Here is a 17643-nt window from a genome sequence, read left to right on the forward strand (position 1 = left end):
TCCCAGAATCCTCTTCGTTTGGGGTCCAAATGTTGTCGCTTATTATATCCCATAAGAAACGTCGCATCGAATCAATGTAATTGAATTCTACTCGCCTGGACGAGCGGAATTGAATGGTGAAACTGGTTTTGCTGTGCTGTGTTAAATCAGATATTTGCATGACTGCATGTGTATTATTTTGAGAATAGCAAAAAACCGTCATCCCCATATTACATAGTGTTTTATTGGTCGCTCGTCTATTTCACTTCCCACAGCTTAACCACTCATATATTTTGATGCCGCTCGACGAGGCGAGTAGTACGAGTACCCCCTTGATGAGTCTGCGACTATTCCATCCAGAGTTATTGTCAAAAAACCACAAACATCCCAGAATCCTCTTCGTTTGGGGTCCAAATGTTGTCGCTTATTATATCCCATAAGAAACGTCGCATCGAATCAATGTAATTGAATTCTACTCGCCTGGACGAGCGGAATTGAATGGTGAAACTGGTTTTGCTGTGCTGTGTTAAATCAGATATTTGCATGACTGCATGTGTATTATTTTGAGAATAGCAAAAAACCGTCATCCCCATATTACATAGTGTTTTATTGGTCGCTCGTCTATTTCACTTCCCACAGCTTAACCCAGGGGTCTCAAACTCAAATTACCTTGGGGCCGCTGGAGGCAGTATCTGTGTGAGGCTGGGCCGCATCAGGTATTCCACAAAAAAAACTAAAAAAATCCAAACTTCTCAAATGTCATTACTAACAGTTATTTAACTTCAATGGGTTCTTCTGAACATGAATAGAATATTGAAGAACATGAACGGTTCTTATGAACATGGCTTCGCTTGCCTACTTCTTGCTGCCGGAGACCTGGCAGCGCTTCCTCTCACATAGCTGAGCCACATTTGGCTTGAGGGAGGAAGCAGTTGCGACCCTCAGTATGGCTTGAAGATGATCATCAGTAAGTCTGGACCTGTACTTGGACTTATTGAAGTTCAAGGTGGAGAAGAGCTTTTCGCACAAATATGTGCTCCCAAAAAGGCACATGGTCCGCTTGAACATTCGGGAAAGCTCAGGGAAGCTGGGGTTCAATTCTCGCAAAAATTGCCCAAGCTTGTCGTCTTTTCCACTCGCCTCCCTGAACTTGGCTTTGAGGTCAGAGTTGCACTGCAGGTCAATGAGCTCCATTTGAAGCACAGGAGGGGCATCTTGCACATCAAAGGAGAAGAGATCCGCAAACATTTGAAAAGTGGCTCTGTGCGTCTTGAAGTCTGCAAATCTGTGATCAAATTCCTCCTGTAGCCTCAAAATGGCAGCAACATACTTCTCACCACTGAATGGTGTGCCTGCATTCAGGAGTGCCTTGCATGCTGGGAAATGGCAAAGGTTTGTCTGAGAGAGCTGGGCTTTCCATAACACAAGTTTTGTGGAGAATGCTCTCACGTTGTCATAGGCAGCACTGACGAGCTGCCCCTGGCCTTGTAACTTCTTGTTCAGTACATTCAGCTCATGCGTGATGTCAACAAGAAAAGCGAAGTCCATGAGCCATTTGGGATCACTTAGCACAGGAACAGCCACCCCATCCTTCTCCATGAAGGTTTTCACTTCTGCTCTCAACTCAAAAAATCTCTTAAAGACGTTTCCCCTGCTGAGCCAACGTACCTCGGTGAAGTAGAGCACATCCTCATATTCTGACTCAATTTCCTCTAAAAAAGTACGGAACATCCGGTGCTTTAAGCCCCTGGATCTGATTTGGTTGATGCATTTCACAACAACAGACATCACATTGTCAAACTTCAGGCATTTGCTGCAAAGGGCCTGCTGATGGATGATGCAGTGCAGAGCAATGGCCTCCTCCACACCCTCCTCTTCTAGTTTTCTTTGAACAAGTGCCACCAGTCCATTTCTCCTCCCTGTCATTGATGGCGCTCCGTCGGTTGTTATTCCAACAAACTTCTTCCATGGCAAACCGGCATTCACAATGGCATCACACAGCTGGCAAAATATCTCCTGAGCGGTGGTGTGGCCATGCATTGGAATTACTGTGAGCAACTACTCCATCACTTCAAAATTGTCATCAACACCACGGACGTATATTGTGAGCTGGGCAGTGTCAGTGATGTCTGAACTCTCATCAATAGCGACTGAGTATGCATTGAAAAATTTGGCTTTCTCACGCAGTTGATCATAAATGTCACTTGACAGGTCAGAAATGCGCTCTGCCACGGTGTTAGCAGAAAGGCTGATGTTGCTAAACTGACCTTTCTTTTCCGGACAGACTATACTTGCAGCCTGTAAGATGCACTTTTTGATAAACTCGCCTTCTGTGAATGGCTTTCCTGCCTTAGCAATCATCTCACTAACCACGTAGCTTACTTCGACTGCTGCATTATTCTCTTTGGTTGCTTTCTTGAAGACATTTTGTTGCCTCAGTAGACATGTTTCAAGATTAGCAACCCAGTTGGCTCTCTCATCTCCCTGGTATTTTGCATACTCCTCAGCATGTCTAGTTGAGTAATGACGTTTGAGGTTGTATTCCTTGTGCACCGCAACTTTTTCTGAACAAATAAGACACGTCGGGGTGCTCATGTGCTCAACAAAGAAATATTGCATCTCCCACTTTTCCTGAAATTGTCTGTGCTCGTCACCAACCTTTCTCTTCACTGCAGGCTTTGAAAAAGACATGATTGGGGCTGTGTGACAAGATATATATTCATTCCACTTGCTGTCGCTCACGCAATAAAGTTTCAGTCAATTGTTTAGCCAACCAGCGACGCACGGAGACGTAATTTCCGCAAATTCACGTTATTTCCACTTTTTCCGCCTTTGCTCAAGATGCCATCTTTATTCATCACTGACACAAAGACTGATACCGTCACTGCAGTATAGCCTAAATAAGTCCCACTGCATTGTAAGTGGCATGTGTGTGCTGTTTTAAGCGTCGTTTTACGTGCGTTTCGGGACCTGTGCTCGTTGTACCTGCGCTGTCATATTGTACTTAGCGTTCCGGCACCTTGTGATTTACAAATGAAGCACTGGATACATCATGACCTGCGCGAAAGAGAGCGGAAAACTATGAATTTCACCCTCCTGCTCTCCGCACATCCAAAGCCACTCTTTACTCTCCCGGCTCTCTCTCTCACTCACTCTCACACGTACACAAACACACACACACACGACCCCGCCCCCCATGTCACTCACATGCATGCCGCATTCACTGGACAGGCACACAGTAGGAAACCAGAGCATCATAACATTGTCCCGACACAGCAGCTAACAGCGGGGTTGCTACAATATAAAACTCGCGGGCCGCACTAACATTAAACTTTCATATTAAGGTGGGGGCCACAAAATATCGTCCCGAGGGCCGCAATTGGCCCGCGGGTCGCGAGTTTGAGACCCCTGCCTTAGAGCCTAGTCTCACATGGTGTTGGACTAGATGACGCCTTTTGGCGTCAGGAAAGCTGTCTCGGGTGTGGACCAATCAACTTCAAGGACAATGCATACATTATCAGAGTTATGTTTTTTGTTTGCATTATGACTGCAGGTATTGTGGTCTATGCAAACATGACTTCTTGTAAAAAAAAGGTGTCAGTTTTGTTGCCAGATAAAAGGGTAAAAAAACAATTATCATATTTTTCTACTGGCAAATGAGGTTCCAAAGGTATGTACACAACAGAGAGCTAACTGTGTGGTTGCTTTTGGGATTTCACGCTGCCCTTTTTGTTAATGGCCAGCTTTCAGCATTGCAAAATGGCATCGTTTGGCAGTGTTGTGACTCGCACATTTATGTTCTTGCTTGTGCTTGTGACCGCTGCCTTGATCCCAGCCCTGCAACAACCGTGACCTCAACACAGACTCCACGCCTATCTTCTTGCACGATACCCATAAAGAGGGGATTCTACATCAGGTGAGAACCTGCTCAGTTCCTTTTTCAAACAGCTAACCAAATTAATGACACAACTAACGTGATATGTTTGCACGTCTCACCAGAATGGCGTGCGCGATGGCAACCCCAGTGCTTGAGCCTAGCAGGGACTTCCCTGGCGTGGCTGGAGGCGCAGGGCGTGAACGAGGAGGTGGCCCGGGCCATGGACTCTGAGCTGGGCATCCGGGACTACGGGGTCCTGCGCGCCTGCGTCGGGGACGGCCTCGTGCGTGCCGAGCTGCTTTCCAAGTCATTCCACCGACCAGGATATAAAATTCCCAAACTCCCGATGGCGATCCGCTTGCTCTACTGCTGAACCACCTGGCCGGAACGCTTACGTCACTGATCATTTTCTTGGTTCTTTCGGTAAAGTCACGTAGAAGGGAAATAATAAAATAATGAAAATAAAACATAATAAAATACAATTCTCACGACGTTTCGGCCACAACACAAGCAGTCGTGAGAATAACATTTTATTATGTTTTATTTTTATTCTTTTATTATTTCCCTTCTACGTGACTTTACCGAAAGAACCAAGAAGATGAATCCCTGCAGTCACGAAAGCTTTAAATCAAAATTCACTGATCATTGTTCATTTCTCCCCCTCCCCAAATGTTTGTGTGCCTTGCTCTTTGGCCTACACAGAAAATGATGGGCACACCCGGGCCTCATCAGAGGCAGGAGACTGCAGCCCAAACCCGTCGCTGCACATGATCAAAACCGAGGCAAGCTGCGCTGGTGAGTACTTTAAGACGAATAAAAGTGTACACTGTCCCATCCTATCTGTCGCCCCCTGTGATTGGCTGATTTGAGGAGACGAGGGTTTTAGTAATATGATGTGATTATGAAAAAATGACAAGGTTTGGTAGAATAGCAAACTAAGACGAGGAAAAATCTTGAAGATGGAACAAACAGTTTTAGAAATGATCGTTGAATGCAGACTCCAGTGGTAGAACGCATTACAAAACCTTCAGAGGCGTGCACTCATCAGCGCGGTGAAGTATGGTTGGTTGAAGGACCCCTGTGACGGACACGGCGTGTGGAGGCCCTCTTCCAGCAATGGCTTGACAAAAATGGCTGTACACGTGTACACATGTGGTCATGTGCCGCCCAGGATAGAAACAGACACGTGCGGAGGACCACGTGTACGTGCAAGTGTAATTCATCCTCAATAATGTTGAACGATTGCTGTTCATTTTTTTAAATTTACATTTTATGCATTTTTTATTATGGTAAGCGCACAAGCCCGATAAAACGTGTTGATGATTTCTGCGGAGGGGTACAGAAAAACCAAGGGTGGCGGGGGGGGGGGACTTTTGGCACTTGAACATGTATAGGTGTGGGGAAGGAATGCTCGCTACCCCACCCTAACGGGGGGGGGGGGGGGGGGGAATGGGAGCTTATGTTTATGGGGGGGGGGGGAGATGAGCCGGGAGGAAATAGCCAACATTCTAGGGGGAGATCGGGTATAGTGGGAGGGGACTTGGAAATGGACCATGCTATAAATCATATAACATACATGCGGCTTTATGTGTTGGGGTGACAACCTCTCCTCTTCTGGGTCTGTCTTATTTCAACTGACGAAAGGATAAAAGTGGGGGTGGCGGGGGGGGGGAGGGCAGTTCATTTACATTTTCTCTGATTGCTCTTTCCATCTTCTGTTGTTTTGTTCACGTTTACACACGATCGTTCACTTGATCTACGTAAAGTCTTCTGTAATTATCCGCCATCGCAGCCCAAGCTTCGGGCTGGGCACCTGTGAGAAAGAACTTCCCCTGGCTCATCCTGAGATGCAGCAGTGCCATTTTTAAATGTCTGCGTTAATCCACACGTCCGTTGTCTTCTGCCATTCAGACGGTGATCATCAGAGTCCCACGTCGGACCAGAGAGACTCCAGCCCCAGCCAGACGCCGCCCAGGATAGAAAGAGACGCGTGCGGAGGTAAAGATGAGTTGAAAATAAACAAATGTCTTACCGCGTGGAGATGTGACGATGCAAGCATTCATCGATTAATGTTGATTCTCACGCAGATACGTGCACTCAATTGTTTGTGTGGGAATGTTTTTGCTTTTCGTATACGGCGAAATGTCCCGTGGTTAAAATTGTCTCCAATTATATTCGTGCCTTTGTTTCTCCAATCCAGTGCCATTATCACACTGCAACAGGTACTCATTTAAGGCCAAATCAACCTGGGTGGAGGGTCCCAGGACCGTTTCAAGAATCCTTAGATACTGATTTTCGCCATGGCTGGCAATCAAATCCATGTCGCCAGATTGGTATTGCAGTGCGCTAACCACTACGCCACTGCTCCCCCTCAAGACAAAGACAGACGCGCATGCCTAATGGACAAGTACTGCCCTTTTGTCAATCCGCTGCTGAATGAAGGTAACCCCACGTTGGTCAGATCATGGGGGTTATTTGAACATACTTCATTGTTCCTGGTCAGTGCGGGTGGGTGAAGGAATTGATTTTGCCCTGTCAGTGGCCATAAAATAAAACATATCCACAATATGACGTCTAAAGTGACTTCTCTGATTATTTTTCCCAAGGTAATTCGGGCTTTGTCATCCAACAAGTGACCTCGCTTCAGGAGATGGGACTGGACCTAACGAATGCAACCAATGTTGACTCCTATCCCTGGCTTCAACAGCAGCAGCAGCAACAACAGCAGCAGCTGCCGGTCGACAAAATACAAATTGACACTGGCTGCACGGTCCCGCCCATGTGTGCCGCTTACCTGCCCAAGCCGCTCACTGAAGACCACATTGACAGGCAGGACGAGGCACCGTCCAGGAGCGACACTCTGCCTCCTGCCGCCGCCGCGTACCGCGTGCCGAACTTTAAGCTGGTGCGGCGGCGGCGCATGCTGCCGGTTCCCGTGCCGGCGATTGCGGGCGGTGAAGACAACAAGCCGTTCCGGTGCAGCGTGTGCGCCCAGCGCTTCTCGCAGCGCGGCAACCTCGAGACGCACCTGCGCACGCACACGGGCGAGCGGCCGTACCGCTGCGCGACGTGCGGACAGGCGTTCTCGCAGAGCGCCCACCTTAAGTCGCACCAGCGCACGCACACGGGCGAGAAGCCCTGCCGCTGCAAGGTGTGCGGCCAGAGCTTCTCGCACAGCGGCAACCTGAAAACGGGTACCCATTTGCGACCCTGGTGCGGCCGGGTACGGGTAGGCCGTGAATCACTGGTGAGTAACTGTTTGTCACTCATTTCCCAACGTCTTGTCTCTTCTCACAATTCAAGTTCCTAGAATCAACCCACCCGCGCCTGCAACATGGCTTCACCCGTACCCTACCCGGGTACGGGTACGGCCGGGTACTGGTACCCATTTGCGACCCTGGTGCGGCGGGGTACGGGTAAGGAATCAAAACCCGTTTTCTCCCTCTACTTTCTCCTCCTGGTATTGGTTCCCATTCATGTGGGACTGCCTTCCTCAGCCACTCCATTTATTCCCGTCCTGGGCGATCCCCATGCCCACTCCACGGTACTTTATATCCTGGTTTGCCACTTCGTACACCACAAACCCCTTCTAGGTGAGCGTGTGTGGACAATGTTTGAGGAACATTGGGGAGCCGCAGTTGAACATTTGAGTGCAGTGGTTGTGATGCAGAAGATGCGTTTCTGTAACCCAGTGACGCGGAGAAAGGCTTCGTGGATCGTGGAGAGATGGTACTGTGATGTGCCTCATAAAATCACTTGCATGGGCGTGCAGGATAGCAGCACACGTGACTCTTGAATATCGCGGGGCGGGGTGGGTACGTTCTTGGAAAGTGCCACTAAAGCCAAAACCGCAAAATGCAATATTTAATCCTTACATAAATAATGAGGTTAGGTACACGGCAACCAAATAATAGACAATGTCTCAATTAAAATAAGTACTCTACTGTATGCCTAATACACTAAAAGCCAAGTAGTTGAAATAATAATGTTAAAACCCGATACAAAAGCATTCGCAGACAATAAATCGTATAAATACTGTTTTTACCGATGATGATGATGATCCAAAGTGAGCATATATGTGTGTGTGTTTGTCATCTCAGTCGACCCATGGCACCTGGGTCTGCCCCGTGACCTCCTGCCAGTGGCCGTTCGACACTTCACGTGGCCTCAACATCGTGCACATCGCCTGGCACAAGCACCGTGGTGACTTCGCCACCAATTAGTGGCGACTGGCGGTTGATTGTCCGTGAGTGGGGAGGAATAGTGCTACGATTAATTCGCTGCGCTATGAACCCAGCAACCCAATTTAGATTCCTGCTCACGCCCAACACCAATGACGATTATCTAAATCGGTCCTGGGCCTCCCCTGGGTCAGCTTATCTACTCGGTACCTGGTGTGGTGCGTAAACATCGCTACTGGGGAGACAAACATGACCGGGTGTGGTGCTGGCTACCTACCCCCACGTGTGCCGTGCCAGCCTTCATAGGTGCTCGCTAACAGCACTTGCCCCAACAGTCTGTTAATACTCTTTGGTTCTGTCGGTGAAGTCACGTAGGTTCCCGAAAGAACCAAAGAGTATGGATTCCTGCAGTCACGAAAGCTTCAAATCAAGTCTGTTAATAGGTTATACGGGGGGGGCGTCTTTGTCCGCAAGATGCTGGCACGACCAAAGGTTGAGGTGCGACTGACTGCCTCGTGTCTCTCGCCCGCCCCGCACTGCGGTATCAGCCATACAACACCAAAAACTAACCACCTCGATAGCTAAATTGCAACAGAAAAAGGTTGCCTGCAATAGGTAGAAACCGCGAACGATCACCCCGTGATATTCAAGGGTCTCCTGTACTGTGAGCAGGTGTCTTTGCTGGCTGCCTGTACACATGTGCACTGTGCAGCCTTTAATGGGTAAAATATAATTTCCAATCTTAGGCAATATCTTTGTGTTCTCTCTCTCTACTCTATTTACTTTTATCTAATAATTCATAGCCCTTTAACAACCCATGACTGGATGGAGGCCTTCCCACGCTGTGTCAATTTTGATTAATGCTTTCACTCCACTGCCAACAGTCCCTGAAACTTTTGTTCAGCTATCTTCATGTATGGATATTTTCTGATGGTCGTTGAAACCATTGACCCAAAAGTTGCTTATCGGCAGGTACCACATAGGGTGTCAAATGCTAACAATTATTTTTTATATTACTTTTATCTCTCGATCACAAATATGTATCATAGTAAGGTCACCATATAACTTTTAATAAAACAGCTTGAAAAAGGGTAGAATATGATAAGAATTTTTTTGGATACAAAAAAAACTCATGTCGATGTGAAGTGTGAGTACTTCCACCTCTTCCAAGACGTCTGGCCAGCGTGGAAGAGTAGACCGAATATGCTTATATAGAGATCCCTCTATGCAAGGCCCTCCATCCACCAGTGATATGAGCAAGCAATTTCAGGCTTGCAACTTCACCTTGATATGAAACATCGACAGAATATGAAACTAAATATAAAGTGTCTATAAGACTGGCAATCTTGATTTGAAGCTTTCGTGACTGCAGGAATCCATACTCGTTGGTTCTTTCGGTAAAGACACGTAGGTATAAAATAAATCAAGACGTTTCGGGCGCAACACAAGCGTCCATCATCAGGTGGGAAAGCATGGTCTGCTGCTGAGGCAGACTGTTTTAAAAAGGTTTGAGATGGATTTAAAGCTTTCGTGACTGCAGGGATTCATCTTCTTGGTTCTTTCGGTAAAGTCACGTAGAAGGGAAGTAATAAAATAATAAAAATAAAACATAATAAAACAATTCTCACGACGTTTCGACCACAACGCAAGCAGCCGTCCTCAGGTGAAAACCAGGTCCGTCGAGGCGACAGAGTCTGAATGAAACAGCACACGAGCTTGGAGCATATATATAAGCTGGGCGCATTGACAAAGGAATTTGCATATCAAAAGGAATTTAGCAGCAGCAGCAAGTGCAAGTGCAGCAGCAGCAGCAAGTGCAGCAGCAGCAGCAAGTGCAGCAGCAGCAAGTGCAGCAGCAGCAAGTGCAGCAGCAGCAGCAAGTGCAGCAGCAGCAGCAAGTGCAGCAGCAGCAAGTGCAGCAGCAGAAAGTGCAGCAGCAGCAGCAAGTGCAGCAGCAGCAGCAACTGCAGCAGCAGCAGCAACTGCAGCAGCAGCAGCAACTGCAGCAGCAGCAGCAACTGCTGCAGCAGCAGCAACTGCTGCAGCAGCAGTAACTGCAGCTCCCTTTGATGCTGTTAATCCTGCATAATGCACATGCATATGCAGTACTAATCACATTCCTGCATTTCCCATAAATATGCTAAATTCCTTTGTCAATGCGCCCAGCTTATATATATGCTCCAAGCTCGTGTGCTGTTTCATTCAGACTCTGTCGCCTCGACGGACCTGGTTTTCACCTGAGGACGGCTGCTTGCGTTGTGGTCGAAACGTCGTGAGAATTGTTTTATTATGTTTTATTTTTATTATTTTATTACTTCCCTTCTACGTGACTTTACCGAAAGAACCAAGAAGAAGGTTTGAGATGGGTGTATCTCAAACCTCAGCAGCAGACCATGCTTTCCCACCTGATGATGGACGCTTGTGTTGCGCCCAAAACGTCGTGATTTATTTTATTCTATACCTACGTGACTTTACCTAAAGAACCAAAGAGTAAAGACTGACAATGGCGTTGCGTTTAGGTTTCTGCCCATCATCGCTTCAGCATTTGCTACCCCAGTTGGTATCGACCAGTCCTCTTGTCTCATGAGTTAAGATAATGTTGCGATTGTATGTCAGCAGAGGGCAGGTTGAATTCTTGTCGAATTTTGCTGTGAGTTAGGATTTGTGCTTTAGTCACTTTATTCACAACTCCGTGTGAGACGGCATGTTTGGCTCCATGTTTATGTGCGGTGTTGCAGTAGATGCCTTGTAGGGCTCGGTGTAGTCTGTTCTGCATATAATATGTAACCCCTTAATAAAGTTTCAGCATATTACCACGTATATATGTCGAACTTTTTTCGCATTGTATCCAACCATGCCAATCGGGGGTCCGGGGGAAGGACAACAAACTAAACACAAAAAGCAGTTCTAAAGAAATTAGTTTTCAATCCAGATCACTTAAAGTGCACCGTTCCAGTGGCTTCCTAATATCGGAAGGAAGAACTTTCCAGACGGCCGCAGAAGCGCTGTAACAGGATACAGTATAATGAATCCGCGACAGAATGAATTATAAATTGTGGGTTATACTGGTAGGAACCTCCTGGTTACACCAGCCCACAGGGGATTATTGTGTCCGTCCGTCGTGCAGGGAGGGGCTGGGTGGGGAGGGAGGGGCTGGGTGGGGAGGGTGGGGAGGGGCTGGGTGGGGAAGGGCTGGGTGGGGAGTGGGAGGAGTGGGGCTGGGTGGGGAGGGGCTGGTCACCCCGTGGTGCCCGTATAAAACTCAACGTTTAACCTACTCACGCCGGCTTGTGCCCGCCCTCACAGTCGGACATATTTGCCTGAATACACCACGCCGCCGTTGACCCTGGCCATTGACCGAGCAACCCAACGTTCCTACCAGCTCCCTCCGCAGGAATGTGTTAATGAATTCCCTCTGCATTAACATCATTTATCATTCAATCTGTCGCGGATTCATTATATCACGTTACAGCGCCTCTGCAGCCATATTGCCGACATCAGTTACACACAAGAGTGCTGCCTGGACGAGGTGTTACAACTTCTTGGTTCTTTCGGTAAAGTCACGTAGAATGGAAATAAAATAATAAAAATAAAACATAATAAATAATTCTCACGACGATTTAAAGCTTTCGTGACTGCCGGGATTCATCTTCTTGGTTATTTCGGTAAAGTCACGTAGAAGGGAAATAATAAAAGAATAAATATTAAACATGTTTCAAAACTCCTTTAGGACAGACCTGTTCTTCACCTGAGGACGGCTGCTTGCGTTGTGGCCGAAACGTCGTGAGAATTGTATTTTATGATGTTTTATTATTTTATTATTTCCATTCTACGTGACTTTACCGAAAGAACCAAGAAGATGAATCCCTGCAGTCACGAAAGCTTTAAATCGAGGTGTTACAACTTTGTGGGCATCACTCTTAAGTGCCACAACCGTCACAAATACTCACTCGGCACGCAGACATCACGGGGGCAGAGGGGTACATTTTTATGTGTACGTATCCATTATCATACCTGTCAACCCATACGTTGTACATGTATTCTTGTACAGGGAATTGAGTGTGCAGGTCCATATGGCGTAGAGTGGTTTGCATCAGCAGCAGACCATGCTTTCCCACCTGATGACGGACTCTTGTGTTGCGCCCGAAACGTCGTGATTTATTTAATTTTTATACCTACATGACTTTACCGAAAGAACCAAAGAGTATGGATTCCTGCAGTCACGAAAGCTTAAAATCAAGATTAAAACAAATATATTTTTGTCAGTGTTTCTCCCTTGTGATGGGACTTTAAAGGATGAACGTTGAGATTTATAATGGCATGAAATATAAGGATATGATTTATTTTTCGATTTAAAGCTTTCGTGACTGCAGGGATTCATCTTCTTGGTTCTTTCGGTAAAGTCACGTAGAAGGGAAATAATAAAATAATAAAAATAAAACATAGACGGCTGCTTGTGTTGTGGCCGAAACGTTGAGAAATATTTTATTATGTTTAATTTTTTATTATTTCCCTTCTACGTGACTTTACCGAAAGAACCAAGAAGATATGATTTATAATAATATGGACTCGCATACGTATAATATAGGGGCCGTCCATAAATGACGTCACGCACCTGGGGGGGGGTCAGACATTTGTGACGATGTGTGACGAGGGGGGTGGGGGGTTGAGAAATGTGACGTCACATCAAAATTCGCAACTTTAAATAAATATAGACAACACGTTCTACTTAATTAAATTTACTTTGTAATAAATGTTTTCTCCTCCGACATCAGAGTGCAGCGCCACATTAAATACGCACTACAATGACAATAGTTTAAAGCGATTTGAAGCATGTTTTATTTTCAAAATGGAAATATGGTTTTGTGAGGGGGGGGCAGAGCTTTGTGACGTCATATTTGAGGGGGGTCTGACTTTTTGTGACGCCGTGTGACTAATGGGGGGGGGGGTGTATTGTAGACAACGTATCATGTATATAACACACATGCACGCTAAATTATACTGAACACAGAAAACGATTGCAGGTGCACATACATTATGGTATGCCATCATATAGTGGGTGGGTGACGTTTCACTGAAAACCACGTGACCCACGAGGCCACGGCGGACGGCACCAGGCATTGAGTGACGTCACAACCAGCTAAGGGTTGTTACAGACGCCCACGTGACTCTCCACGCGGGTGAAATAAAACCGGATGCCGTGACGTCACTCGCCTGGCGCGTTATTCTGGCGTTTAACTTCGTGGAGACGGCACGCGGCTCGAGCTACAGCGCCCCCTGGATACTGGCTTTGCCGCGTGTGCGCCGTTAAAATGTCACCCTGTCGCGTGAGTGCGAGTTATTCGACGAGAGATGTATACAAGGTAAGTGATGTTGAAGATGGCACTATGATTCTAGATTTGAAGCTTTCGTGACTGCAATGATTCATATTCTTAGGTTTTTTCGGTAAAGTCACGTAGGTAAAAAATTAATTAAAATTAATAAAAGTAAAGTTATTTTATTTTTATTACGTGACTTTACCGAAAAAAACTAAGATTTATTAAAATTAATAAAAATAAATAATGTAACTTTTATTAAAATTAATAAATTAATAAATGTTAAATTATTTTATTTTTATTAATTTTAATAAATTTTTTACCTACGTGACTTTACCGAAAAAACCCAAGAATATGGTACTATGATGTTTGTCATGGTCTTGGTGGTTGTAATGGTAATGGTGCTGATGGTGGTATGCAAGCTGCTCTTTGCTTCTTGTTGAGTGTTGCAAGTGATGGTAATGTGAAGATGGTAGATAAGAGTGTGGTGTTGGTGGTAGAGATGTGATGGTTTAATGGTTTGTAGTGATGATGATAGTGATACTATTCGGGATGGTGTTAGTGATGGCAATAGAAATTGCGGGGTTGGTAGATGCTTTTGGCGAAGGTGCCAGTGACTGTGCACGTTACATTATACTAACGTACGTGTAGGCACACGCACGTACTTTAATGTTATCGTCTAGTGGGTGGGTTATGTTTTACTTAAATCCACGATACCCGCGAGGCCACGGGGGGAGGCACCAGGCACTGCGTGACGTCACAACCAGCCAAGGGTTGTTAGACGCCCACGTGACTCTCCACGCGGGTGAAATAAAACCGGATGCCGTGACGTCACTATCCCGGCGCGTTATTCTGGCGTTTAACTTCGTGGAGACGGCACGCGGCTCGAGCTACAGCGCCCCCTGGATACTGGCTTTGCCGCGTGTGCGCCGTTAAAATGTCACCCTGTCGCGTGAGTGCGAGTTATTCGACGAGAGATGTATCCAAGGTAAGTGATGGTAATGATGTTAAAGATGGTACTATGATGTTTGTCATGGTCTTGGTGATTGTGTTGATGGTGATAGGGAAGCTCCTCTTTGCTCGTGTTGAGTGTTGCAAGTGATACTTACGTGAAGATTGTAATTGTAGTGATATCGGTAATAGTTTAGTTGCTGTTTGGTGGTGATTGTGGTGATGGCAGAGACAATTTTCGTGGTGGTGCTAGTGATGCTAATGGCGATTGTGGTTTAGGTAGATGTTGTTGGTGATGGTTGCGGAAGGGCTCAATAAGCTATGACGCTTCATGTCATCGGTAGTGATTTCCCTGTGGTGTAAATTCCACATTCGTATGGCGAGGCTCATATTTAAATATACGGACAACTAATTGATTACCACAAAGTGGCACTTAATTTTTTCAGGAACCCTTCAAGGAAGAACGAGCTGTATTCTCAATATCTAAACGTGGATTTTAACTCCCATTTGAAGACAGTTCCAGGAGAGTGTCACATCTGCTGGACAGGTCTCCCTTGCTGCTCTAAACTTGGTTGAATGAGGAATGTCAAAGGAGATTGTTGAGGTTTTAATATTATACTTTTGCTGTGTGACAGAACGATCTTTTGGAGAAGGCTCAACTCGCTGATAACTCTGCACCTGTGCACAAGGTAAGTGTTCGCCGAATGTACGGATAGCAACTCACTTGACAGCAAACTCTTATAAGCACAATGCAGAGACAAGTTCACTTCTTCGGTTGTAGTAGTCGTGGACTACATATTTAACTGACATTCTAACATACAATTGACACAGACCACAAGCCCGACACACAGTGCAGGCTTTCAGGTCACTTCACCAAATGTGTTTATTACCTGACAGCAAAGAAACAAAGTTCCACCACCCCCCCCCCCCAACTCGTGTAAGCTCTATAGACTGTTGGGGCAAGTGCTGTTAGTAAACATATATTACAACTAGTACGGTGGTGCACTCGAAATGGTGGTGCGGTAATCAGGACCATGACGGGCTGCTTTGACCTAATGGCACAAACACGCATACACACGGTAGACTTGTGAAACATTCAAGGCAATGCTTATCAGCTGAGTTTGCAGTAAGGGACTCTAGTACTAGTGAACCTACCAGGACACAAACACACACAAGCTTACTACACAGCACACTTTGGTCGTAGCTCTACTTGGACTTCATGAATGCGGTTAGGTGCGTGACCTGGAACCAGTTTAATAAAATACTTTCATCAATTGACCCCTTCAGTCATATTTTTGTAAATTAGAAATCAATGAAAATGCAGTTTAAAATGTTTTATGGAATTGGCCATTAGCTTCTGGGAATATGGGCACCGTTTCATGTTCTCGCAGAAGTGATGGCCAAAAATTACCCTCTAGGGTAATCCTCTGAGAGCTCCCTGCGATTTAGGCCCTTCCACAAGCAGTCTCTCAGTGGGTGTTTGTGGGTGTACCACTGTGTCTCTGTAGAAATTTCCATGTCTGTATGCTTGCCTGCATGTTCACGTGTGCCTCTCTGTGTGCATCTGTGTGACAAAAACAGGCAAATCCATTAGATGAAGTCGTCTTCCCAGTGGCAGGAATGAGCTGCACACCACAAGGTTTTACTTCACTTTATTCAGCATCATTCACCACATGAATTACTGCCACACTCCTCTATAACAAACACACATCCACATCTATCTAGAGCCAATCCCTAAATGGCTTTACAAATCCGTTAACAGCACACATACAAGAGGCCCAAATCGAGTCTCTTTGTTAAGTGTAACATTATGTGCTCGGTTTATTTGTGATTGTAATTACGTTTGTTGCACACGTGTATATGTGCATGAATGACCATGTGTGTCTTTGGGCATGTGTGTGTGCAGAAGTCTTGGACAAATTCAAAGACAGAATGACAGTGCAGGAACGTCGAGAAATATTGAAAATCAATGAAGTTTATTATTTCAAGATTCGTTCTGAACGAAATGGCCCTTCCAATAATGGCTACGATGACATCAACGACCACTACATTCCGGTAAGACTCTCCAATATGGGCCATGCTCATTGCAACTAAATCATGCATTCCACTATAAACCACAACATCCCTTACACGCACGTGTATACCTAATATGTTGCTCATGATTTTCTATGTGAAGAACACTTAAATGTTAAGCGACTCAATGTCCTGGTTTTGGACATTTTCAGAAAGGCTCTCCTGGTGCCACAAAGCAACTACAATTTTTTTTTGAATTTGTATCGATGAAAATGTTCTGGCCTAATGCTCAACTCTTGATACGACCAAAGGTGGGGCTACCTGAGTAGTGGGTGGGGTTGGCATAGCCTATGAGTATAGTATGCAGGGCATACAGAGTGAGGCCACTAACTGTGTGGGTGGAATCCGGGAATTGAATGAACATGGCTATGTAAAAGTGAACGAGGCTGAAGGAGAAAGGGCCTGAAATTTGGCATCTGTGATTTTGGTTTTAAATCTAGATTTAACCAGTGCATCGCTCCAGGGCTTCCTAATATCGGAAGGAAGAGCATTCCAGACAGCAGCAGAAGTGCATCTCGAAGCGCGCGATGTAGTGACTATCTTTGTCATCCAGCTTGAGAAAAAGCTTCATAAATACAGATAAAGGACATTCTATAACCCATACTTTGCATAGAATGATTTAGTGGTTTCCAGCGTGAGGCCAAGATGTATTTGGCCAGAGAACCTTCAGAGAGAGCTCAGACCATGTGCCATGCAGTGTATGAATGTCAAACCAGTGACTTGATAAATGAGAACTTGATATGAGCCGTGTGTTTACGACTGAGTAATGTTTGAGCACTCAGAGAGGGCCCTGGTTGAGTACTGAACTACTTGTGTAATCTGTTCCAGATCACGGACTGAACACTTGGTGTACCGCTTCCAAGTACTGAATGTGATTGGGAAGGGGTCCTTTGGGCAGGTACTCCGATGCCTGGACCACAAGACGAAAAAAGAAGTGGCCATCAAGATGCTAGCGAACACTTCTACGTAAGTTTGAACAACGACATGGACCACATTTTAAAAAGATCTGAATTCGTGAAGAGAACCATAGCTTGTAAGAATTTGTGTTAATTTACACATTTCAGAGGAAGTCTAAACAGTAATAATTTTAAAGTTGATTTTGTTTAACCTCGTGAGAACTGAAGAGACCATGATGAGTCTCATTTGCAAGAGTGACTTGGAGCATTATCTGCCAGTAGGGGACAATGATTGCTATGTTGCACAATACAAATTGAGGGATTTGTGGTGTAGGTTTCGATATTGGCAAACATTGTACCCAGTTACAAGC

The 17643-nt window shown here is 45.7% G+C and overlaps 1 protein-coding gene across 3 annotated transcripts; it reads left to right on the forward strand.

Moving 5' to 3' along the window:
• Positions 1 to 3558: 3558 nt before the first annotated feature.
• Positions 3559 to 9401, forward strand: LOC133340812 (zinc finger protein 771-like). 3 transcript variants are annotated; one of them, XM_061549229.1, is made up of 6 exons: positions 3559 to 3895; positions 3979 to 4139; positions 4559 to 4651; positions 5768 to 5854; positions 6463 to 7103; positions 7957 to 9401. In XM_061549229.1, the coding sequence occupies exons 3-6, from the start codon at positions 4624 to 4626 to the stop codon at positions 8077 to 8079; spliced, it is 879 nt and encodes a 292-aa protein (XP_061405213.1). In that variant the 5' UTR covers positions 3559 to 3895; positions 3979 to 4139; positions 4559 to 4623; the 3' UTR covers positions 8080 to 9401. The 3 variants fall into 3 exon arrangements, with proteins under 3 accessions (XP_061405213.1, XP_061405212.1, XP_061405214.1); XM_061549228.1 differs by lacking the exons at positions 3559 to 3895; positions 3979 to 4139 and adding an exon at positions 6057 to 6298 and having other exon boundaries at positions 4621 to 4651; XM_061549230.1 differs by lacking the exons at positions 3559 to 3895; positions 3979 to 4139 and adding an exon at positions 6057 to 6298 and having other exon boundaries at positions 4621 to 4651; positions 6463 to 8063.
• The last annotated feature ends 8242 nt before the right edge of the window (positions 9402 to 17643 follow it).

The sequence above is a fragment of the Lethenteron reissneri genome, chromosome 10, assembly GCF_015708825.2.
Source record: "Lethenteron reissneri isolate LAM-NWPU_2019-01 chromosome 10, ASM1570882v1, whole genome shotgun sequence".
In the NCBI taxonomy this organism is placed as follows: Eukaryota; Metazoa; Chordata; class Hyperoartia; order Petromyzontiformes; family Petromyzontidae; genus Lethenteron; species Lethenteron reissneri.